This window comes from Vipera ursinii (genome assembly GCF_947247035.1).
Source record: "Vipera ursinii genome assembly, chromosome: 4".
Lineage (NCBI taxonomy): Eukaryota > Metazoa > Chordata > Lepidosauria > Squamata > Viperidae > Vipera > Vipera ursinii.
Window position 1 is genome coordinate 64,697,015 of NC_139514.1, and position 24,379 is coordinate 64,721,393.

The 24,379-nt window shown below is 40.6% G+C and overlaps 1 protein-coding gene and 1 long non-coding RNA gene across 10 annotated transcripts in view; one reads left to right on the forward strand and one right to left on the reverse strand.

Annotated features, from left to right (window-relative positions):
- Nucleotides 1-8,411, reverse strand: part of PDK3 (pyruvate dehydrogenase kinase 3) — a 40,150-nt gene extending 31,739 nt beyond the window's left edge. For all 9 annotated transcript variants that reach the window (XM_083362072.1, XM_083362067.1, XM_083362066.1 and 6 more), the window contains exon 1: nucleotides 7,940-8,411. In XM_083362072.1, coding sequence (XP_083218198.1) covers nucleotides 7,940-8,045 — 106 coding nt within the window. In that variant the 5' untranslated portion in view covers nucleotides 8,046-8,411. The remainder of the gene's footprint in view (nucleotides 1-7,939) is intronic.
- Nucleotides 8,412-8,644: 233 nt separating this feature from the next.
- On the forward strand, nucleotides 8,645-21,935 carry LOC310640490. The gene is made up of 3 exons (XR_014492541.1): nucleotides 8,645-8,781; nucleotides 15,028-15,177; nucleotides 21,766-21,935. It is a non-coding gene; the product is annotated as an uncharacterized lncRNA (long non-coding RNA).
- The last annotated feature ends 2,444 nt before the right edge of the window (nucleotides 21,936-24,379 follow it).

Sequence of the window (24,379 nt, forward strand, 5' to 3'; positions counted from 1 at the left end):
GGAATGAGCTGAACCGGTGGCAGCACCGCACAAGCCTGAGCAAGAGATGGTTGGAGCAGCAGGACTGTCAGGGCTCAGCGGACGCGCCAGGATCAGCGCTTCTTCAGGGCTGTCCGGACTCAGCGGAAGCGCCAGGAGAAGCACCAGGCTCCAGCTACAGCTCGGTGCTGATTCTGGTGCTTCTGCTGAGCCCAGAAGAAGCACTGATCAGCTGGAATGTTACAGCATCTCCAGGGTCTTGTGATTTACATTCAGATGCTTGGCAACTGATTCTTATTTATGATGGTCACAGTGTCCCAGGGTCATGTGAAGTGATCAAAACCTGCTGCAACCACCCAGCAGACAGGGGGGGGAATAAAACCAACCCCCACCCCTCCCTTGCTGCCAATCCTCAACAGAAATGCTGACAACAATGAAAACCTTAGACAGGAGGAAGAGTGCCACCGCGTAGGCAGGCAGGTGTCTTGCTCGGCTGTGGTTTGGGGGGCACTTTTTTCAGTGCCATTGTAACTTCGAACAGTCACTAAGCTAACTGCTGTAAGTTGAGGACTACCTGTACTTCATCACCTTTTTCCTTTTTTGGGGGTGGGTGGGTTCATCAAGTTTTTGACAACTTGCTAGGTGACTGGTGGTACTGGGATGTTGCCATATCCTAAAAGTGGTACAATGGGTGACAAGGTTGAAAAGCCCTGGTCTAGAATTTTTCCTAATCGCTTACCAAAAATGGCTCCACTTCTTTTGCATAATAAAGTCACACATTGTCTTTTATGTGTGCATATGCATTTCCTCCTCAAATATTAATCAGGGTCAGTACATATATATTGTTTATGTGTAATCATGTTTCTGCTCTCCCCTCCTGTATCTTTTCTCTTTGGGGGTGTATGCACAATGGAAGCACAAGGCTGCCTGAATATGCTCTAGGTAAAAAGGTAAAGCTTCCCCCGCACATGCGTGCTAGTCATTTCTGACTCTAGGGGCCGGTGCTCATTTCTGTTTCAAAGCCGAACAGCCAGCGCTTGTCTGAGGACGTCTCCGTGGTCATGTGGCCGGCATGACTAGATGCCAAAGGCACACAGAACGCTGTTACCTTCCCACCGTAGGGGTCCCTATTTTTCTACTTGCATTTTTGTGTGCTTTCAAACTGCTAGGTTGGCAGAAGCTGGGACGAGTAACAGGCACTCACTCTGTTACGCGGCACTCAGGATTCGACCCGCCAAACTACCGACCATCTGGTCAACAAGCTCAGCGTCCTAACCCACTGAGCCACCGCGTCCCTCTGAACATGCTCTAATCTGCATCAAATGACCAGGTGGGAATGAGTGAGAATGGAAGAGTCAGCAACATACCAAATTATAGTCCAAATGCACTTCCTGGATTTTTTTTTCTTCACAGCCCTTACCAGAATCTTGGCCATTTTTGAATGTAAGTTTTTTTTATCAATTTCTCTCTATAGTATCAAATTTGACACTATTGTTTTTCACTTTTGGAAAGTTATCCTCTTGAGTTCTGAGCCCTTACATAATTTTCTTCCAATATTCAATTGTGTTGGAAACAATAAAAATGATTTAATATATGTCTGAAATTAATAGGTCTGCTGAAAAGAATAAGGACCTATTGTTCCAATTAGGCACTCAGTCCATTCATCACAAGTAGTCAAACTGTATAATTACAATGGTCTAAACTACTACCTCTTCTATAAAATCTCAAGCTTTTCATATTGCAGGAAGCATTTTGCCAGAATACAATCAGTGTTAAGAGTCTCTTACAGATAAATTGATATATCACAAGATGCAGACAAACCTATTAATAACTACCACTTTCTCAGGTTCAATTTAAACTGCTAGTTTAATTCTATAAAAACATCTATGGCTGATATCTTTTCAGAACTACCTCCCTGAATCAAAATTGATGCATCCCTGATGCAATGCCTCAGGAAAATTTGTTAGCAATTTTCAAGTACTGTAAAATGGAAGAAACAAGAAGGTGCTTCTCCATTATGTCCCCAAACCATAGTGTAGTCTTCCACTGAAAATCAGACTTGCCCTAATCTAATGACATTCCAGAAGAGGCTAAAATAGTTTCTCTTCCAGAGGGCTTTTTTAATTTAGTTAAGATAGCACTGTTAGATAGCACTGTTAGAATTGTTCACATAATGTTGATTTTAATTAATGTATTGGGAAATAAATCTTTGCCTATTGGCGTTAATTCTGACAGTGTATTCAGGAACTTGCCTAAACTCATTAATAAGTACATCATGACTGAAATCAAAATAAACTAAACAAAAAGTATTGGTATTCTCTAGGAAATGCTTTAAGGCTCCAAGCAGATGGACAATGAAAAGAAATACATCAAACAGACAAGGGGGGAATAATTATTATTGCTGTAATATATTTATCAGTATTCAACCAGGGCAGACATTTTATATGTTTTATGTGAATGTTTGATATTTTGTTCAATATACCTTTTTGTTTTGTTTTTATCTTTGGTTTTTTTTTCGTTTTTTCTTTTTTGATTTTGTATTTTAACTTTGGAAATAAAAGTTTATTAAAACAATAAAAATATCAATCAGGTAAAATCCTTTATATATCCACGTCTCTGTTTTAATCTTCTACCTGTTGATCTATTCAAACGTTTCTACTAAAAGCTCCCAAAGCATATCTTTCAATTGCTAAATCTGCAGGTCAATTTGTTAATAATTATGTCCCTGAAGCTTTTAAAGAATTTGAAGCCAACAATCTGGGTTAGATATTAGTGGCACTCAGCTATTTATTTATAAGGACTTTCCTGGTTTACAGTTTTAAAATCTTATTATGAATTCCATATTCAACTCTTAATACTCTAATACAAGTAGAATTAGACTGATTTTCTCTTGAGTACAATTAAAATTTTGCTATCTTAAGATTTTGGCTGAAACAAGGGCTCCTCTCTCACCTCCTGATTAAGGAGGGAGCGAGTCACCCTAAACAGGGCAGCCGGGCGATTATCTGCAGAAGCGATGAGGGCAGCGAAGTAATTAGCCCTCGCTGTCCTCATTGCAGCAAGATAAGACCTTATAAAGGTTCTTAGCTGCAATCAATAAAACCATAAGCGAACTGAAGCAGAAGATTTGGGTTTTAGATATCCAATGATAGAGCCATGTTCCACTTTTATGACATACTTGCACACTTGTTTCCTTAGACCAGACATGTCAAACTTGCAACGTCAAGTGATGTCACGCAATGTATTGGGAGTTTTGCCATTGCCAGCAATGGGGTGGGCGCGGCTTCTGGATGATGCGTCTGGCCCATGGGCCAGCAGTTTGACAGCCCTGCCTTAGACTATCCCTAGTTATTTATTCAGCATTTTATATGTTCTTCATAGGAGACCATTTAGCCTAATATGAATTGGGACACTACCTACAACTAGTCTTTGACTTACAATCACAATAGAGCTTGGAATTTTGGATGCAAGTTGTTGCAGTTATTAAGCAGGTCATCATGTGACCTGACTTCATTTTACAATCATTTTACAATGGCCGTTAAGCAAGTCACCTTGGCTGTTAAGTGAATCATATGGTATTAAATGAAGAAAACAGCAAAAAACATTGCAAATCATCATCACATGACCACAGCTGCAAATAGTCATAAAAGTGAGCCTGCTATCAAGCACCTGAAAAGCAACTGCATGACTGTGGGAGTGGTGGTGCAGCAGTTGTAACTTCAAGGGCTTATCATAAGTAACTTTTTTGAAATCTGTTGAAACTTTAAACAGTCATTAAGTGACCACTTGTTAAGCGAGAAATAACTTATTAGGGCAACAAAGGGTAGATATGTAAGTCTGTTGCATGAAAATAATGGGGATGCTGTGATGGATAGAACTCTGGGGACCATTCATAAGTCCCCTTGTTCAGTGCTGCCATAAATTTGAACAGTCACTGAACAAGTAGTCATAACCTGAGATGCTCTGTAATGTACTGTTAATAAGCAAGGTAATAAAAAGTGTAACATTACTCTTATCAAAAACAGAACTACAGTCTTAAGTCTGCCATCCATAGCAAAGGATGAAATCAACATGAAATATGGATCAAATGGATATCTCATGGAGATGGTTCTATAAGATGGGGGCTGTTAATGAAGAGGCATACTTTCAGTCTCCTACTTTCATCATGGGGCGATACTCTCAGCAATCCTCTTAGCATAAATACACAGAACAGGAAAAAACTCTACAGGATAGATTAGCATGTAAACTCATAGCTGCTGTCCTGTGTGTTGGCCACCAGAACACGGAAAGCCAGACAAATACCAGGTTCCATTGACCAAGGAAAGTCAATGGAAGTTGGAAGTCCTAGACAGGTAGTTTGTACAATGGTACAAAGAAGACACAGCAAGGGTAAGAGGTGCATAAGTAAATAACTCTGAAAGGATGACCCAATGAATCATGGGTTACCTAGTATTCCCTAACACAGTGTTTTTCAACCTTTTTTGGGCAAAGGCACACTTGTTTCATGAAAAAAATCATGAGGCACTCCACCGTTTTCCGCACCGTTGGACCTCCCCATGGTCGCTACATGAACGGTCGTAAGTCGAGGATGGCCTGTGTTCTCAAGGGGTTAGACTAGATGACCTCCAAGGTCCCTTCCAACTTATTATTTCCCGGGTTTTTGCTTCCAGCGAAGTAGGGCCGTCAGCTTAGCCAAGGCTCCGGTGCCCAGCGCTCCCTGCCAGAGAGTCTTGCAGCGCCGCTCCGCCCGCGGCTGTTCCTCCTCCTCCTCCTCCTCCTCCTCTCACCGCTGTCTCCTAGGTCAGTGTTTTTTCAATTTTTCCCACGGCACACCAGGCAACATCTCGCGGCACACTGCCCTAACAAATGAAAGAGCTAGGAATTTTGCTAAGCACCTCATTTGGCAACCAAGAACATTTGTTACCAATTGTGACCATAAAACCAATGGGCAAGAGCAATGTTGAACTGATATATACAATTTGTTCATTATTTATCATTCAGAAGGACTAGTGGCACTTTGGATTCAAAGCAAAAGCAAAAAGGTAACTTGGAGCACATAAGGGGTGCTTATGTAGCACCTATATGCAACTCCTTGAAACCACAGCTTCTTTTCCAAAGCTCATGAAACTGCCCTCAGCATTGGCAGGATATTCCAGGAAATGAAATGGCTTAAAGACTTGTAGATAGGTATCGTACACATTTTCAACTGACTCCTGCACAGCCCTACCACTAAAGGATATTCTTTTAAAATACAATGCGAATTAGCTTCAATTCTGATCATGTGATATTTGTACAAATATAGTATAGTGAGTAGCTGAAGGCATTCCACTAATCATCTATGCCATTTATTATTTTCAACTACTTCTGTTCCCCAGATTATCTGAGCAGGTGAAGTTTTTACTAATGAAAGCCATTAAGCTTTCAAAATTTCCTACTTTTTATATTGTGATAATCATAAATGAAATTGGAATGTATTCTACAACTGAAGATCATTTTTTAATCCAAGCACAAGGAATTCAACATGGGCACAACCTGCTTCATATAATAAAACAAGATCTGATCGTGAAAATATTTATGAATGATTATGGTTACTAATGTCACTTTTGTCACACTTGTTTTTCAAATCAGAGAAATTATGAATATTTTAATATTTTTTATTTCATAAAATTAAATGAAATGTTTTCAGTATAAGCAATATGAACTCAATAATTTTCAGAGGTTTTCAGTAGTTTGGTACCATTTTGCAATGTTGATGACACTACTAAATATTAAAATATTTTTAAAAATAAATACTAAAATTGATGGAATTATTTTTAGCCAATTAAGTACCTTTTCACCTTTATAATAAAAAACCCTTTAGAAATAGAACACAGCTGGTTAATATTTAATCTAATCTTTACATTTGGATTAAATCAGCACTAGATACTTGAGTTTGAAGCCTTTCCAAATAGCTCTACTTTTACTTATTTACACTCAATTTAGATAAGTGACTCTTTTAGTTTCAGATTCCCAAGAATTCTGAATACAGAAATGAATATTAATGTTTATGATTTACCTATTTTATGATTTATATCACAAAAGTATTGTAACCTCTTAAAGATTAATTTTATTAAACATTTTGCATAAAATATTATTTATATGCTGTCTTTATTATTTTTATAAATAACCTGAGGCAGTGAACACACCTAATACTCCTCCTATTTCCACACAACAATATTGTGAGGTGAGTTGAGCTGGGAGAGCGACTGGCCTAAGGTCACCCAGCTGGCTTGCCATGCCTAATGCAGGAGTAACAAACATAATATTCTGGTTTGTAGTTTGGTACTTTAACCACTAAACTGATCCTAACAAGAACTATGGAACAAAATAAATATGTAAGAATTATATTTAGGCCAAGCATTTTCAATATTTATGCATTGTTTGAGAAGCTGGTGAGCCCCTTCTCAGAAAGATGTATTTAAATGCATAAAATAAAATAGTGAAAATAGAGTTTTTTTCTCATCTAAATTCTTGATCCACCAATCAGTCCATGCTATAGATAGTCCATTTTAAATATCCAGCGCAAATAATTATCCTTGATCATCTCGGTCACACCTCAATAATGGTATTTTACTTCTAAGGCTGCAAAGGTGAACGGGAATGTGCAAAACTCCCATCAGCTCTTCAGCGTCAAAGTTGGTAAAAGACCAAGGACTGTTTGGCAGTTGTGTGAAAGAAATACAATATTAAGAACCTGGAATGGCCAAGGAACTGATTTTTTAAAAAAGACAACATGAATTGCTGACTTACCCAAATCAAACAGCACTGCACAAAGCAAATTCATTTCTGCACATTATATCAAAATACTAAAAACGTAATATTCAGGTAAGTCAAACTACGTTCAAATTAGTTTAAATCAGGCTGCTCACTATGTTCTCATTTGAAACCAAAGTAAAGGATTTAAATAATTCTTCAAATAAGAATTGTCCTGAAAGCCAATCCATTTTTGTTTCTCCTGAATTCCATTCACCTTGAACTCCAATTTCCTCTGAGTTACAAATTTCCTCTAATGAGCTGCTGTACTGCAACCCAAGTACAGTTGGATCAGAACACAAATACAACATTGCATACCCTAAATCACCAAACTCGTATATAAGATTGATGGTTGAAGACTCTTGCGTAACTAGCACAATACTGAAAACACAAGTAGCACTAACTCTAACCTAGGCTTTGCAGGCCTGAGTAAAAAGTATGATTGCTTGCTTAGTTTGGGCAGTGTTAACACTTGAACTTGAAAAAAGCTGTTGCACAGCTGGAAGGAAAAAAAAAAAGATTTAGGAAACTGAAATTCAATAACGAACAGGTCCAGGACATAGCATGAAGATGCAGAGTGCTGGCTAAGTAAAGCAATATTTCTTTTCACTTCCAGTTCGCTCTCTGGACGAGAGACCTATGGAGAACTTCGAAGCAGTTTTGACGTACAAGAGCTAGGAGCTTTCCGCACTCTTTATGTAGTAGGAGGGGGGAAAAAAACCATCTGTTGAGCTTGTTTTCCTGCAGCAGGTTCCAAGCTGCCTTCTAAATTCCCAGACTAATACCGTATACCAGCGTTTTCCAACCTTAGGAACTTGAAGATGCGTGGACTTCAACTCCCAGAATTCCCCAGCCAGCTATGCTGGCTGGGGAATTCTGGGAGTTGAAGTCCACGCATCTTCAAGTTCCTAAGGTTGGGAAACGCTGCCGTATACGGTACTCACTCCCCACTCAGTGACGTCTCCTTAAATCCTACCCGTAGCAGCACTGCCTTGTCTCCAGCCCCCCTACCTGCCCAAACGTGATGACGTCAAAGAGAGCAGAGGGGGAGTATCTTTCTCTCCAGGTCCAAAATTGAATCAAAAATTCTTAGTTGGGCGGTGGAGAAGAGAAGATGGTAGTTGCGCGCGCGCGCTGTGACCGCACAGGTGCCGCTTTGATCACTCACCAAAGTCCAGGAACTGCTTAATAGAGAGCGGCGACGGGGAAAAGCGGGAGTAGTATTCGATTTGTTTGGGGATGGGGCTTTTTAGTAGCGCCCCACATAGCCGCATGGTTCCTTTACCGGAGTTGAGGAAGCGGCTTAGGTGCGCGGATATGCCAGGCCGCCGCCGCCGCCGCCGCCGCCGCGGACGTCAACAGGGCCCCGGTCGAACCGGCCAAGCAACCGCCTGGCGACGCGCAGGGAGGCTCACGCACATAAACAGCGCGCGGAGGGGGCGGGGAGACGCTCGCGACGGCTTAATAACTCCCCGCGGCCAGTGGAACGCGCGGGAGAGGTGCGAGCATCAGCAACAGTTGGTGTTGTTTTCGCCGCCGCTCCGCTCTCCATTCCTCCCCGTAACCTACAAGAGAAAGCGAGAGGACGTGTTATGCCGCGCCCCCCGCCCTCGCCCCGCCCCCCTCGTAGCTGCTCAGCCCGCCCCGACGTCGCCGGCTATTTAAGAAACGCCCGCCTTCCGAGCGCACCCAGTCTTCTGACTGGATAATCAAAAGCCAACATCCACCGGCCGCCCTCTTGCTTTCCTGAATGCCCCGCCTACCTAAGCCCCGCCTACTATCACCATGACACACACACACACACACACACACACACACAAAAACAACCCCCCCAAAAAAAGCGCGCAAGCGCAAATGGTAGTGTACGGGCCTAGCGGGGTTTCAAGGTGAAGATGAGATGTTCGTACGCTCGGGATTGACGTACAAATAAACCCTTCTTCTTTTGCTTATTAATTGAAGCTCTTCTCCCGTTTGCTCGGTCTTCAGAAGCCTGTCCTTGGAAAGCAAGAGGTACTACGTTCAACTGTATCCTCAGGAGAAAAATAATGTACAAGTTAACTGCGAAGTCCACTGTAATGTATTTGGAACCCACGTTCGCTTAGTAATTTTTATTATCCAAATAAGCAGTGGTAATAACGAATATATGCATCATATATGTGAGCACACATGCAAGCACTAGCTGTTTTTAATATCTTAAGAATCTAAGGAAAGGAGCAGAATTTTAGCAGCTGTAACAAAAATATATAAATATGCACCAGTGCAGTTTAAGATCGGTCTCTAGGATTACCATATATGTACTCCAGAAATCCAGAAGATGGTTAGATGGTATAGAGATTTCTATATCTCAATTCTGACTGTCATTGTACTATCTAACGGTCATTCTGATTACTAGGTTGAGAGTCATCTCCCAAAAAGTATGGAGTTAGTTCAACCAATTAGCAAACTTTCAGGCTAAGCAGTTCAAATTTTTAATTTGTTTCATATTAATTTGCCTGTTGGAGACTAATATTATAAAATTATCTCATTTTTGAATTACATTTTACACCAATTCCTGTGTTTCAGGAAATCAGAGACATGAATATAAAATCTTTAAAATGAGAAAATATAGTCTACATCAGGGGTTCCCAACCAGGGGTGCTCGCAACCCTTGGGGGTGCAAGACTATATTCCAGGGGGTGTGAAAACTTGGGTTTTTAAAATTAGAGTGTATATGCATAATTCATTGCCATTATTTCAAACTTTTGTAAGGAGTGCGAGTGTTATCAGAAGCATTATAGGAGTGCGGGGTATAGAAAAGGTTGGGAACCACTGCTCTAGTTCAAGGATAGAGTAAAAAAAGTGATTTTGTATGATTGTATGTCACTGTATTGGGCATAGACATAAAAAAAAACTTTCAACAAAAAAATGGACAACATCAACAACAATGCAGTAAATATAAAGGGAAAATAGAAATATAATTTACCTGAATAATTTGCTTGGCAATATCTAAATACTACTAAACTCATGTCTATAACTTTTAACTGGGCGAAACAGTGCATATGGCAACATTTTTTCAACACCAAACAAGCCAGCTTACTGAATTGTTCTAAATCCGGGACTCATGCCTTTTATGGAACTGAAAATTGGCAAATTTTATAAACAATTATGACATAAAAATTATCATAAAGCATTTTATAACATAATACAAAATGTCATAATGTCACAAACCATTTCCTGTGGTCAACTCCTGATGTGTGACTGTGCTATGCAGTTCAACATGGGCTACTTTCAAGGCAGATACATCTGAATATCTCCCTGAATTTTAAAGAACTTTTCAAGTATATTAGAAGCGCTGCATTGTGGAAGGCATTGAGGAAATGTGGTTCCCATCTTCAAAAAAAAAGGGGGGGGAACAGACCCAGGAAACTACAGACCAATCAGCCTAACATCAATACCCAGAAGAGACTGGAAAAGATAATAAAAAAACAGATCTGCAAACATCTAGAAACAAGTAAAATAATAACTAAAAGTCAGCATGGGTTTGTTAAAAACAGATCATGCCAAACCAATCTTATTTGAATTCTTTGACAAAGTGACTAAATTAGTAGATGTTAGGCTCAAGACCCAGATGGATCTTGACAAACCTGAACTCGGCCCTATCTAACAAAATGAAATTCACTACAGAGAAAAGTAAATTCCTACACTTAGGCAAAAAAAAGTACAACAGATTGGGTTGAACCAGGCTTAATAGCAGTAACTGTGAGAGGGATCTTGGAGTCTTAGTGCACAATCAATTAAATATGAGCCAACTATGTGGTGGCAGCCAAAAAAGCCAATGCAATCCTAATTTGCATTAACAGACTGATTCCATCAAGATTGTGTGAGGTACTAATATCACTTTATAAAGCCTTAGTAAGACCACACTTAGAATACTGCAACCAGTTTTGTTCACCGCACTATAAAAAAGATGTTGAGACTCTAGAAAGACTGCAGAGAAGAGCAACAAAGATGATTGAGAACGGTTACAGGAACTGGGCATGGCTTGTTTAGTGAAGAGAAGGACCAGGGATGACACGATAGCAGTGTTCCATTATTTGAGGGGCTGTCACAAAGGAGGGCATCAACCTATTTTCCAAAACACCTGAAGGCCAGACAAGGAATAATGGATGGAAACTGATCAAGGAGAAATTCAACCTAGGAGTAAGGAGCATTTTTCTGACAGTGAGAACAATCAACCAAAGGCACAGATTGCCTTCAGAAGTTGTGGGAGCTTCATCACTGGAGGCTTTCATTTCATTTCATTCATTTCATTTATTGGATTTCTATACCACCCTTCTCCCTAGGGACTCAGGGCGGTTCACAGGGCATATATAAATAGGTATACAAAAATTAAAAGAAAATTAAACTGTGCCCAATTAAAATACAGCAATAGTAAAATAATAAAACCAATTAAAAAACCCATATTCCCCTTCAGGCCAGACCAGCTAACTCAAACAAGTGGGTCTTCAACCCGCGACGGAAGGATCGGAGGTCCGATGCCATCTGGAGCTCAACCGGCAGTTGGTTCCATAGTGCCGGGGCACCCACAGAGAAGGCCCTCCCCCTGGGGGCCACCAGTCGACATTCCCTGACTGGAGGCACCCTGAGGAGGCCCTCTCTGTGGGAACGCACAGGGCGGAGGGGAGTTGACGCCGGCAGCAGGTGGTCCTCGAGGTATCCCGGACCCATGCCATGTAAGGACTTAAAGATCATAACCAAGACCTTGAACCTCACCCGGAAGACAACTGGTAACCAATGCAGCTCGCGGAGCAAAGGTGTAACATGGGAGTACCGGGAAACTTCCAAGACAACTCTCGCGGCCGCATTCTGTACCAGTTGGAGCCTCCGAGTGGTCTTCAAGGGAAGCCCCATGTAGAGAGCATTACAATAGTCTAGGCGAGAGGTCACGAGCGCATGAGTGACCGTGCACAGGGCATCCCGGTCCAGATAGGGCCGCAACTGGCGCACCAGGCGAACCTGGGTGAAAGCCCCCCTAGTCACGGCTACTATATGGTCTTCCAGGGTAAGTCGTGAGTCTAGGAGGACTCCCAAGTTGTGAGCCCTATCCACGGGGGGTAAGAGCTCACCCCCCATAGAAAGCGGTGGAACATTTTGAATGTCCCGGGATGCCGGAATGTACAGCCACTCAGTCTTGTCAGGGTTGAGTTGAAGTCTGTTCCTCCCCATCCAGACCCGAACCGCCTCCAGGCAATGGGACATCACAGCGAGGGCATCACTGGGGTGGTTTGGGGTCAAAATGAAAAGTTGGGTATCATCAGCATATTGATGATACCCAACTCCAAAACCACGAATGATCTCACCCAGCGGTTTCATGTAGATGTTGAACAGGAGAGGTAAGAGAACCGACCCCTGAGGAACTCCACAAACGAGAGACCTAGGGGCCGATCTCTGCCCCCCTGCCAACACCAACTGCGAGCGACCCAGGAGATAGGAGGAGAACCACTGAAGAACTGTGCCTCCCACTCCCAATCCCCTGAGACGCCGCAGCAAGATACCATGGTCGATGGTATCGAAAGCCGCCGAGAGGTCTAATAGGACTAGGACAGAGGAATATCCCCTATCCCGAGCCCTCCAGAGATCATTCACCAGAGCGACCAATGCCGTCTCCGTGCTGTACCCGGGCCTGAAACCCGATTGGTAGGGGTCCAGATAATCCGCTTCATCCAGGACCAGAGGGAGCTGATGCGCCACCACACTCTCAACAACCTTTGCAAGAAAGCGAAGGTTGGAGACTGGACGAAAGTTGTTCAATACAGCTGGGTCCAAGGCAGGCTTCTTGAGGAGAGGCCTCACCACCGCCTCCTTCAAGACGGTGGGGAAATAACCCTCACTCAAAGAAGCGGATATGACCACCTGGAGCCAGCCTCGTGTCCTCTCCCTAGCTGCATAAACCAGCCAGGAAGGGCACGGATCCAATAAACATGTGGTGGAGCTCAGCCTCTCCATAATCCTGTCCACTTCATCAGGGGTCACAGAATCAAACTCCTCCCAGATAACATTGACAAGACCGCCCGTGTCCTGTTCGCCAGACTCTGCCCAGCTGGAGTCCAAACCGGTCCGAATCCGAGCGATTTTATCCGACAGATGTTGACTAAATTCCTCGGCACGACCCTGCAAGGGATCCTCCCTCACCTCCTGATTAAGAAGGGAGCGAGTCACCCTAAACAGGGCGGCCGGGCGATTATCTGCGGACGCGATGAGGGTGGAGAAGTAATTACACCTCGCCACCCTCATCGCTGCGAGATAAGACCTAATATGGGTTCTTAACCGCAACCGGTCGGATTTAGATCGGCTAGACCTCCAGCAGCTCTCTAGGCCCCGTTTCTGACACTTCATCTCCCGGAGCTCCGTGGAGAACCATGGAGCTCGCTGGGATCTGCACCGGGTCAGGGGCCGCAAGGGTACAACCCGGTCAAGTGCCTCAGTGGCTGCCCTTTCCCAGGCTTCCACTAAGGCATCCGCCAAGTTGTGAGCAATAGAGGCAGGTGGGGACCCCAGCGCTGCTTGGAATCTATCAGGATCCATTAAGCGTCTGGGGCGGTACCATCTAATTGGCTCCGTACCCCCACGGCGGGGGGTGGCAAAACGGAAGACCAGCCGCAAGAGGTGATGATCGGTCCATGACAGGGGCATAATAAATGGAGAGCCCCCACCAAGATCATCCAACCACCGTCCAGATAAAAAAATCAGGTCAAGGGTGTGGCCTCCCTCATGAGTTGGTTCAGAAATTACTTGCGTCAGGTCCATGGCCGTCATGGAAGCCATGAACTCCCGAGCTAGCTCAGATGAGCCTCCCAGGGGATGGTAGATTGAAGTCTCCCAAAACTATAAGAAGTCTCCCAAAACTTTCAAGAAGAGACTGGACTGCCATCTGTCAGAATTGATGTAGGTTCTCCTGCTTGGACGGGAGGTTGGACTAGGTCCCTCCCAACTCTGTTATTCTATTCTATTTCTATTTCTATTCTAGCAATATCAGTGAGAAGGGAGTGGAGTTTGTGGTAAAGAGGAGGAGGAAGAGAGAGAAAGAGGGCAATTTTGGGATCCTTGGTGTCCTCTGAGCTTGGCTGTTTTCTTGCAGATGTTTCATTACCCAAACTAGATAATATAATCAGCACTGTTGATGTTACCTAGTTTGAGTAATGAAATATCTGCAAGAAATAGACCAAGTTCAGAGAGCCTTTCCTTTGGCACACATCCCAAGGAAAGTGCTTGAAGTTATGGCTTGAAAGAAAAAGGCATCTACCCTGATAAATAACAATTCTTCAGACTTTGAATCAGGATGTCTTTCTCCCCTTCTCTGAACTTGACACACTCCAAGTGCTAAGGAAGCCAATCCACTGTTACAGGATGATTCTTTCTTCATCATTTCTTGTTTCTTTGGCAGGGTTGCTGATACTGGAGAAACTAAGAGAATTCCATTGGTGTCCCTTCAGGCTAAGTTCCAGTTAATTTGCAAAAGGCTTAAATAGCTGTGAAGGTTCTTGAGATCCTAAGAGTAGTTACCTGCACATCTATTAACACTCATGAACTGTCAGTATGGGGAATACTTAGAAGTCCCTCTGTAACCCTTCAGCTGAATGGGCAAAAGAAAATTGGGGTGTTGGTCTCTTTACTTCTCAAATGGCTACTCCTTAGTGGATTAAAAAAAAACCAAATCCAATTTTTAAGGTTTCTTTTTCTTCTCTAAGCTAAATAATTGCTTCAATCACATTTTGTGGAGACATAAGCACACACATGCCAGGACACGAAAAGATGGCTGGAAGCTCATCAAAGGGATATCCAGGCTAGAACTAAGGAAAAATCTCCTGACAGGGAGAACAATTAACCAGTGGAATGACTTGCCTCCAGAATTTGTGGGTATTCTATCCTTGGAGGCTTTCAAGAAAAGACTGGAAAACCATTTACCTGGGATTGTATAGAGTCCCCTGTCTTGGGCACGGGGTTGGACTAGAAGACCTTCAAGATGCCTTCCAGCCCTTTGATTCTATAACATAAACATTCCTTAAATTTAATGGTTGTTAGCAAACAGCAGGCGGATCCTTCCAGAATGTGAAAATTTGAAAAGGAAGACACTGTTCTCTTGTTTGTCAGTAGCGCAAGGAAGAGTGCCCTTGAATATGGATATTGAATTTAGCTGCCTTGTCTAACTCTTGTTGATATTGTCTGCTACTTTCTGGATACTTTTCATTTTTAATGTGCTACTTTTATGTCTTTTAGCTTCTACTAATGATACAAAGCAGCCATATGTGGGACTGACCTCTGGTACCCCCTCACGACCAAGCCATGAGTTCAAGTGACTTACAAACGCATGCTGTGGGTTTGAATGTGAGCAGTGAGTGAAAGCAGCAACTGGCAAAAAATATAAATGTGAGTGGGAGGAACTTGGCTTTTAAAAACAGGGACAAGTTTCTGTAACCACCTGGTTCCTAAGTTTTCAGTTATGTTAAGCAGAGGAGTGCTGGTGCCACGTTCCATGTGGAGGAGATTTTACATTTTGCTTGTTTCACACTGGAGAGGGGATTGACTTATTTCCCAAAGCAGCTGAGGACAGGACAAGATGTTGTTGTTAGCTGCAAAGTCGTGTCCGACCCATCGCGACCCTATGGACAACGTTCCTCCAGGCCTTCCTGTCCTCTACCATCTTCTGGAGTCCATTTAAGCTCACGCCTACTGCTTCAGTGACTCCATCCAGCCACCTCATTCTCTGTCGTCCCCTTCTTCTATTGCCCTCAATCTTTCCCAGCATTAGGCTCTTCTCCAGTGAGTCCTTCCTTCTCATTAGATGGCCAAAGTATTTGAGTTTTAGCTTCAGGATCTGGCCTTCTAAAGAGCAGTCAGGGTTCATCTCCTCTAGGACTGCCCGGTTTGATCGCCTTGCAGTCCAAGGGACTTGCAGGAGTCTTCTCCAGCACCATAGTTCAAAGGCCTCAATTCTTTGGCGCTCAGCCTTTTTTATGGTCCAACTTTCACTGCCATACATTGCAACAGGGAAGACCATAGCCTTGACTATACGCACTTTTGTTGGCAGGGTGATGTCTCTGCTTTTTAGTGTGCTGTCTAGATGTACCCAGTAGAATATTATTAAAGAGAGATCCAACTTAGAACTAGGAAGTAATGTCCTTAAAATGAAAATAATTAAACAGTGGAATGACTTACCTCCCAAAGTTGTGGTGTTTCATCACTGGAGGTTTTCAAGAATAGACCAGACAACCATTTGCCTGGGATGGTATAGGGTCTCCTATCTTGAGCAGGAGACTGAACTAGATTACTAGAAGACCTCTGAGGCTCTTTCTAGCCTTATGATTCTATGTTCTGTGCTAAACAAAAAGTAGCATTTTTGGAAAGGCGATTTCTCCAGCAAATTATAGGTTAATGTCTGCCATTCATTGGAAGGAGAGAGCCAAGGTCTTCATTTGTAAAGTAAATGAACGTTTGGACGGATGGTGAATTTTAGGCTGTCCCGAGAAACGTAGCTGGATTACTTTTCCATGAAGTTGGTGGAAACAACACTCCTGTTTTTCATTTTCCTCCTCATCTTCAAATGAGATTGGTTTCAATCCATGAAGAGTTCAGGAAGTTAGACACATTTCACCTGGAGAAGAGAAGCCTGAGAGGAAAGCATAATCACTTCCTTCAACTACCTGGAATTTTATCAGGTGTTCTGCAGAGTGGGGTGAGAAAAAATGGGTGAAGATTGCAATAAGGCAGGTAAGAACTATTTTGTGATGGATCATATATGGAATTTCTTTCATTAAAGTAGAAATGGGACAAAATTGATAGAAAGTGGACAGGTGCTATTTTTATTGTCACCAACATCATCATCATTGAAGATCAACAGCATAATTCTGGGAATTTTGAGAGGAGAAATAAATAGTAAAACTCTCTAGAACAGTGTTTCTCAGTCTTGGAAACTCTTAAGATGGGTGGACTTCAACTCCCAGAATTCTCCAGCCAGCCATGCGAGGCTGATAAGTGCACTGATGTGAGAACCCAGGAGAATGGCTGTGCAATTTTTCTCTTGGGAAAAAAAATCCAAAGTAAATTCTCTGCCCACTAATTGATTGATAACTGGTGGGGAAAAATGCAGATTCCCCTTCCCCAACTTCTAGAAGGAATCCATCTGCAGGATTTTGTGATCAAAATTCAAAGTCCTGCAAAGATTAATGTCCTACATGGCTCAGGGCTTGGAGATTTCAAGACATCTTGCTCTGAGTGGTTTCTGGTCAATGAACAAGGCCAGGTAGTATGGCCAGCTTGTTCTGTACAGTTCCTTCTCTCAGTCCCACAGATGGAGAGTTCTCAATTGCAGCCTTCTTTCCTGCCCTGAGTTCAGATTAGCCCTTACCCTATTTGTCCTATTTGGACAAATATACAGGTGGCAGAAAAGCCTTCCTTTTAATGGCGTCTCAGGAAGACATCCGAAGTGTTTCTGAAGTGAGCAGCATTGTATATATCTGGTAAAGAAATCTCTAAAACAATGACTTAGTGGGTCATAAGTTGTCTAGAGTGTACAATTAAAATATGTATTGTTAAAACAACATGACCTTTATGAGTGAAGGTAAATATATTTATTCCAGGATAATGTTGCAGGATCTGGGTCGGTCATCAGGACCAGAGGTTTTGTCTTCTGAGCTTTCGGACTCATTCTGGAGCCCATCTGCAGAAAACTTCTCTCTAGCAGTGTGTCTTGTTCTGTGTATGGTATTTATAGTGCCTGTTGTAGGTGGCTTTTGAGAAGTTGATTGGGGTGTGTTGATGGCTGGCTTTTAAATCATTAGCTCATTTGCTTGTGCTGCCCAGCCCTCACCGTCTAAGTACTTGATAGGCTGGTGGTAAATCAGCACTCCTGTTGACTGACTTGGGGCCTGCTTCCCAGGCTTCAGTCGCTTCCCTGGTTGGTGTAGGAAGCAAATTTAGTATGCCATCTAGTGACCATTTGGAGAGCATATAAATTATATTTAAGAGAAATTTTCTCTTTTAGGTAGATGATACACAGAAATAAGAGGGCAAGGATTTTATTTCCTGTATTTGATCAAAATATGGGTATTTCATACAATCTCAGAATAGTGAAAATTGATACTAGAGCTATAGTTTCAAGATGATTTTCTAGGAAAAACCTAGTAACAATAACACAAGTCTAGAATGACAAATTAACTTTGGCTTTCTTTGTTTGTTTTTTAACCCAGTCGATGCATTTGGCTCTGTGGAAAAATATCATTGCATCAAAATCTGAAAGATTGAATTCAAATAGCTAATTTTAAGAACTAAGCAAAAATAACAATCTTTTAACGTTATTAAGTTAGAAAACACTTCATCTTCTCTAAGACCATGTCCTCAGTTAATGCATCTTGTAGAGCAGGGGTGTCAAATTGCCAGCCCGTGGGCCAGTTGCATCATACAGAGGCCACACCCACCCCAGCTCTGGCAATGCAAAAAAAAATAGTGATACGTTGTGACACGTCACGTGACATGGCAAGTTTGACACTCGTGTTCTAGGAATTGGTTTTATTACTTTAAAAATGGCTAGAAGTGGTGTGACAGTGCTGTAAGTCACTACTGAGGAAATGGCCTTAAATACCTTTGATTTTTAAAAGAATTAAAGGATTCTTCTCTGGAAACAATTACAAATGATACAGCTAGTCCTCGACTTACAACCATTTGCAAACTAACATTACATATACAGTATGTATCATCTATTTCAATGGAAGTTCCATTCACACCAAATGGAAATTAGCTCTGTATGGACATGACTTTGATTATATTGTAGATCAGAGGTGTTCATCTTGTTTGACTTTCTGTTGGCCTTGGAATTTAGTGGGGATTACAATCTAATACAGAGCAAAATGGAACCAGAATATAAATTAAATTTAAAAGTAATTGAATATTAATATTTCTTCATACAGTACAGGTAGGCCTTGACCCACAACCACAATTTAGCCCAAGCTAAGTGAGACATTTGTTAAATTAAATTTGCCCCATTTTATGACCTTTCTTGCCACAGTTGTTAAGTGAATCCCTGCAGTTGTTAAATTCTTAAAAGAGCCTTGGTGGAGCAGTGGGCTAATGCCTCCTTAAGTAACACCAGCTGCCTGCAATTAGTGCAGGTTCGCATCCCACCAGGCTCAAGGTTGACTCAGCCTTCCATCCTTCCGAGGTAGGTAAAATGAGGACCCAGATTGTTGGGGGCAATTAAGCTGACTTTGTAATAATGCCGCTTGGGGGGGGGCGAAAGCCCTAATAAGCAGGCATATACATAGAATGAAGGCTACTGCTAAGCTTGTAAGCCGCCCTGAGTCTTCGGAGAAGGGCGGGATATAAATGGAATTAAAAGAAAAATTAGTAACATGCTAAGTGAATCTGGCTTCCCCATTGACTTTGCTTGTCAAAAGGTTGCAAAAGGTAATCATATGATCCTGGGACACTGCAACTGTCATAAAATATGAATGAATTGAAGAAAAATAAATGCTTAATTGAGAGTATTTCTGCAGCACTTCTTGTTCAGTAGGCTTTCCCATGAATCGAATCACAACATCAAGAATAATATTTTTAACAGATGATTAAAGCCCAAGATGCAGCTGAAAACAATCCGGAATTTAGAACAGAATGAAGATCTAGCTGTGACTACGTAACATAAAAAGGTGGAGACTGAAAAGCTTGTTCATGATAGAAAAAGGTTAAAAACTAATTTATATAGATATTGTAAATTATGGGCTAAATACCCTACAAATCTGATCTCTAAGACAAACCTTATGGAACTAAATGCTCCTATTTCTAGAAGCAAAAATTCCATCAATAGAAAACAGATTGACCACAATGACTGTTCAGCTGCACTGATTCAAAGGAAAATGCCAATTTTGCTACTATTGCTAGTAAACCAGACTAAATGGAAAAATGCATCAATACTTAAGAAAAGTAGATGAAGCCATGAGATCAACGCTATCTGGAATTAAGCCCAAAATGGTTGTACATGGATCTTCTTGGAATAATAATTATTTTTACTATAATTCATATAATTCATTATAAAATTACCTTTCTTGTAATATTTATTAAAACAAGCATTGCTTCTAAATTGTCCATTTGCGTTATAGAAATGGTTTTGTATTAGTCGCGTTTTGACTCATTGTGATAATTGGCAAAACTAATAGCTAAACTGTCAGGACCCACCCCAAACCACGTCTTAGGAAGACAAAATTCTTGGAGTCAAATCTATTCCAAAAAGAATCTTTACTATGACATGCTTGGTTGTAGGAAACGAGACAGGACTTAATATTTCCACGAAGTAAACCCTTATAAAGAGTTCCCGGTTTAACCCCCCTTAATCCCCATTTGGTCAGTCCCCCATCCTTCCTCTCGTATCATCCATCTTGTGGGGAAAAAAGAAGTTAGGACCCTTCATGTTTATTGCTCTCTTCCGTGACAAAAGCCAGATGCTAGCCCCCCCTTTTGTTTCCCCAGTTCAAAAGGCTTCTCCTTTCCTTTGAAATGCCTATTGCCGGTTCAATACACATTTATTCTCTTCTCTTCGGGAGATGGCAGAATCCATGGGATAATGTTTGAAACATTCCATTTATGAATATGATATAAATGGATTCTGACATAAACTTTGATTTAATGTGCTCTTTTTTTCACTTCTCTGCATCCTTTTCATCTTGAAAACCGGAACTTATCTCTGATTAAATGTCTCTAAATTCTCAGAAAATAAGCGTAATAATATTCAAAATTTTGTTGAAGACTCATTCTGGCTTAAAATCAGGGCTTTTTTTGTCATAGAACGCTCAGAACGGAGTTCCGGCACCTTTTTTGGATGGAACCTTGTAGGGTAGGCAAGGCGGGTTGTATGACGTGTGAGTTCCGGCACCTTTTTCTTTTACAAAAAAAGCACTGCTTAAAATAATAGAGCAGTAATAAAATTCACTGCTACTGCTATCAGTTCCTAAACAAATTTCTTGCTTCCTCACATTTTTTCTTTTGGTACAATTTCATAAGATAGCATACTGGCATTGGTCTTCTGTATTACCGAAAATTGTATTAAATAGCTTTAAGTCTGCAATAGGAAGAAACAACGAAAATGGTTAAAACTAGTAAATTGCATTGTTTGGGGGGAAATGATATCTTGAAATATATCCTTAAGGAAGAAATAAGGGTGCAAAGCGTTTTTCCCCAGATAAAAACTGTTGACCTAAATCAGCCATGAATCTTGTTTTGGAAAGTATTTTATTTGAATATTTTATTTGGACACTATCAATTTCTCTCTTAATCTGAAGAATTGAAATCACATGAAGGCAGAACTGAGACCCTGATGTCCCCAACAACAAAGCAAAAGTGAAACAAACAATTGGTCACAGTCTTCCCAATTATAATGAGATGTATTACCATGTATTTCCAAATATAGATTTCTGTCTTTTTTTTAGAGTAATGTATTTTCTGCTTAATGGTGAATTTTCTTTGCTGCTTTCACTAAAATCAAGAAGAGTCCATGCGAAGGTATATTTGGAAAATCCTGTTTTTACTGTGGTCAGATATGCCTCCAGGAAGGCTATAAGCAGCAGGGCCAACAGCTGGGTTTATGGAAGCTAACAGACATTCCTACTCAAGTGGCAATAACTTTAAAGTTGTCTATTTTAGGTTATCTCACTACATCCCCAAATGGAACAGATATCATTCTTAGCATTATACTAAAAACAGTGCAGTCTAAATTAAAAACATAGATTTACATCTTTGAAAGCCACAAATTGGGGAAGGCTGACATAGAGATCAAAGCAGTAAGATTCTGAGCCATGATTTAATCATAGCTAGGCTACATTGAGTTCATATATTAAGCCATAAAACATGACTCCACAAAGGCTGAGTTCATACATCATGTTTAACCATAATATGGATTTGACTTTTTGTGTTGTCTAAAGCTAGTTATAGTGACATCTGTGTTGATAATATAATGTAATTTATTTCTTCCAGGTTTGAAATGACTGCTCAGCATCAAGATAGACATAATTCTAACATAAATTAACATTCTCTGTGGAATCAGAGTGAAATACATACCAACTTGAAAGAACAATTAGAACTGTCTGTAAAAGTTATCAGATGTACAAATGACATAGTGTTTAGCTAATAAAAATCTATAGGACATCACAAATTATTTCAGCTTTTTTCTCATTCCACAGAAATGAATTCTCTCATTAGCTTCTACATAGGTTAAGATGTTATACATTGTGGTAATTATTTCCAAATCACAAGTGCAAACACTTACCCTGATTGGAAAATTAGCAGATTTCAAACTCAAGTAATTTGTTCTTAATGAGGAACTTGTTGAACTGAATTTAACAATTAGCTCATTCCTTTTACTGGATAAGTGTGTTAGAGTTATACGTGAGTGATCAAACATTCATCCAAGTATTTTCAGCCAAAATAAATGAAATCAAAACCATAATTCGATATATATATCTTGAATTAATTTCCGCTGGCTATACATGAACGTGTGTATGATCACATAGCACAAAACCTCTGGGTCATTTTCCAGGGCATCATTCCTTTTAATAATGTTATGAATCAGTCAAGTCCAAGTAGGGCTACCAGATCTAGATGACCATAAGATGGCAGCAAAGAGACATAGTAAACATAGTAAACATTAACTCTGCTGTCAACTAGTGACTGCATTTTTACAGTAGCTGGTAGCCCTAGGTTTTTATGAAATTGATCATATCTTTAATTGAAGGCTGTACAATAGAGCTACAGCATGATGTGAGTGCAAAATTGTTTTCTCTCTATAACAGCATGATTACTAAAGTATCCAGTAAAATAGCTGTTGCAAGTATGTATTTTGTTATTGTGAAACCTAGATAATAAGAGTATCATTATGAAAGCAAAGATACTAAAAGACTGTCAATGACGACTAATAACTATAGACTACCAAAGTTTGTGAAAAATATAAATTGAATCCAGCTAAAATAATCCTAAATCTGTTTACTCCAGAAGAATGTGTTGCTATCCAGTAAGAATCTATATATCTGCCTAATAAGATGGATGCAAAGATTCAATCCCAATCACATCATTTATTTACAGAGCCAATAATATGTGACAAACATGATTATTGTATGCTAGCTATAACGAATTTGGTCTAAAACAATTTGATTTATTATAACTGAAAAAAGCATTGAGCCCATATATTTCCTTTATATTTCCACATTAATTATCTTAGAAGGCAAATGCATGATTTCCTTAAATCAATGTTCAGTCACAAATGCTCATTTGATACCCCAATGAGTAATGTCTGATTTGGGGGGCAAAAACTGCAAACTACATGCCTGGATCAGACATTATCTTTTGAACTTAGAATCTTGGGGTTGGAAGGGACTTTGGAGGCCTTCTAGTCCATCTCCCTTCCCAAAGACAACATTTGCCCAATCTTTTCTTTAAAAACCTTTAATGATGGAGCACCCACAACTCCAGGAGGCAAGCTGTTCCATTAATATTGAAACTTATTATTCAAACAAGATAATAAACCTATTTTCCCATATTAGTATTCTATACATCAAACTAGGAACAAACAGCATTGATTTATATAATATTTGAAAGCTTCTACAAGATGTCAAGTACAATTCCATAGGTGATAAATTTATTTTTTGGGTTACCCAGTAAAAAGGATACTTATCTTTCGCACCTGCTCTTTCTTATCTTTTGGTGACACCTAAGAAATGAATATATCTCTATTCATTTTAAACACATGTACATCTTCACTATTTTTACTTTCTACTCTGTCAAAATTATGCTTAACCCGGTAATTATTTCCATCAAATTTGAAATGCTGAGAAAGTGTAGGAACTATACAGTGCTTGTCCAGCAGCTCAATAAAAATGTGCAAAGAATGATATTCATTCACAACCCCACATTACTGGTTTTGGAGCTAGTTAGCTAGATAGGATCTATTTCCCTCCCTTCTGCAGATATGAAAAGTCTACACACTCCTGCTAAAACGCTAGGTTTTTGAGATTTAAAAAAATCAGATCAAGATGAATCACTTCAGATTTTCCCCCCACCTTTAATACAACATATAAGCTGTACAATTCAATGGAAAAACAAACTGAAATCTTTCAGGGCAAAAAAACTTGTTTACAATAAATGTGCACACCTACTTATAAGAAGGATATAGCTGTATTCAAAACCATTCACAATGACACTGATGTTAAATAGTAAATACCTGGCATCAATTAAAGTAATTCTGATCAAGTCCATATAAAGTTCAGCTGTTCCAGTAGGATTTTTCTGACATTTATTTACCAAAAGCAAAAAGCTTACAAAGTTATCAAAGGGATCTCATTGTTGGAAGGTATCAGTCAGGAGAGGGGTACAAAAGATTTCCAAGCTACTGGTTATACCATGAAACACAATGAAGGAAGGCAGTCAACAAGTGGAGAAAATATGGCACAACAGTCACACTACCAAGAACTGGATGTACCTGCAAAAATGATGCAAAAAAAAACACCAAGAAGAAAACTGGTCCAAGAGGCTCCCAAGAAGCCTACAGCAACATTAAAGGAGCTGCAAGAATTTCTGGTAAGTACTGGTTGTATAC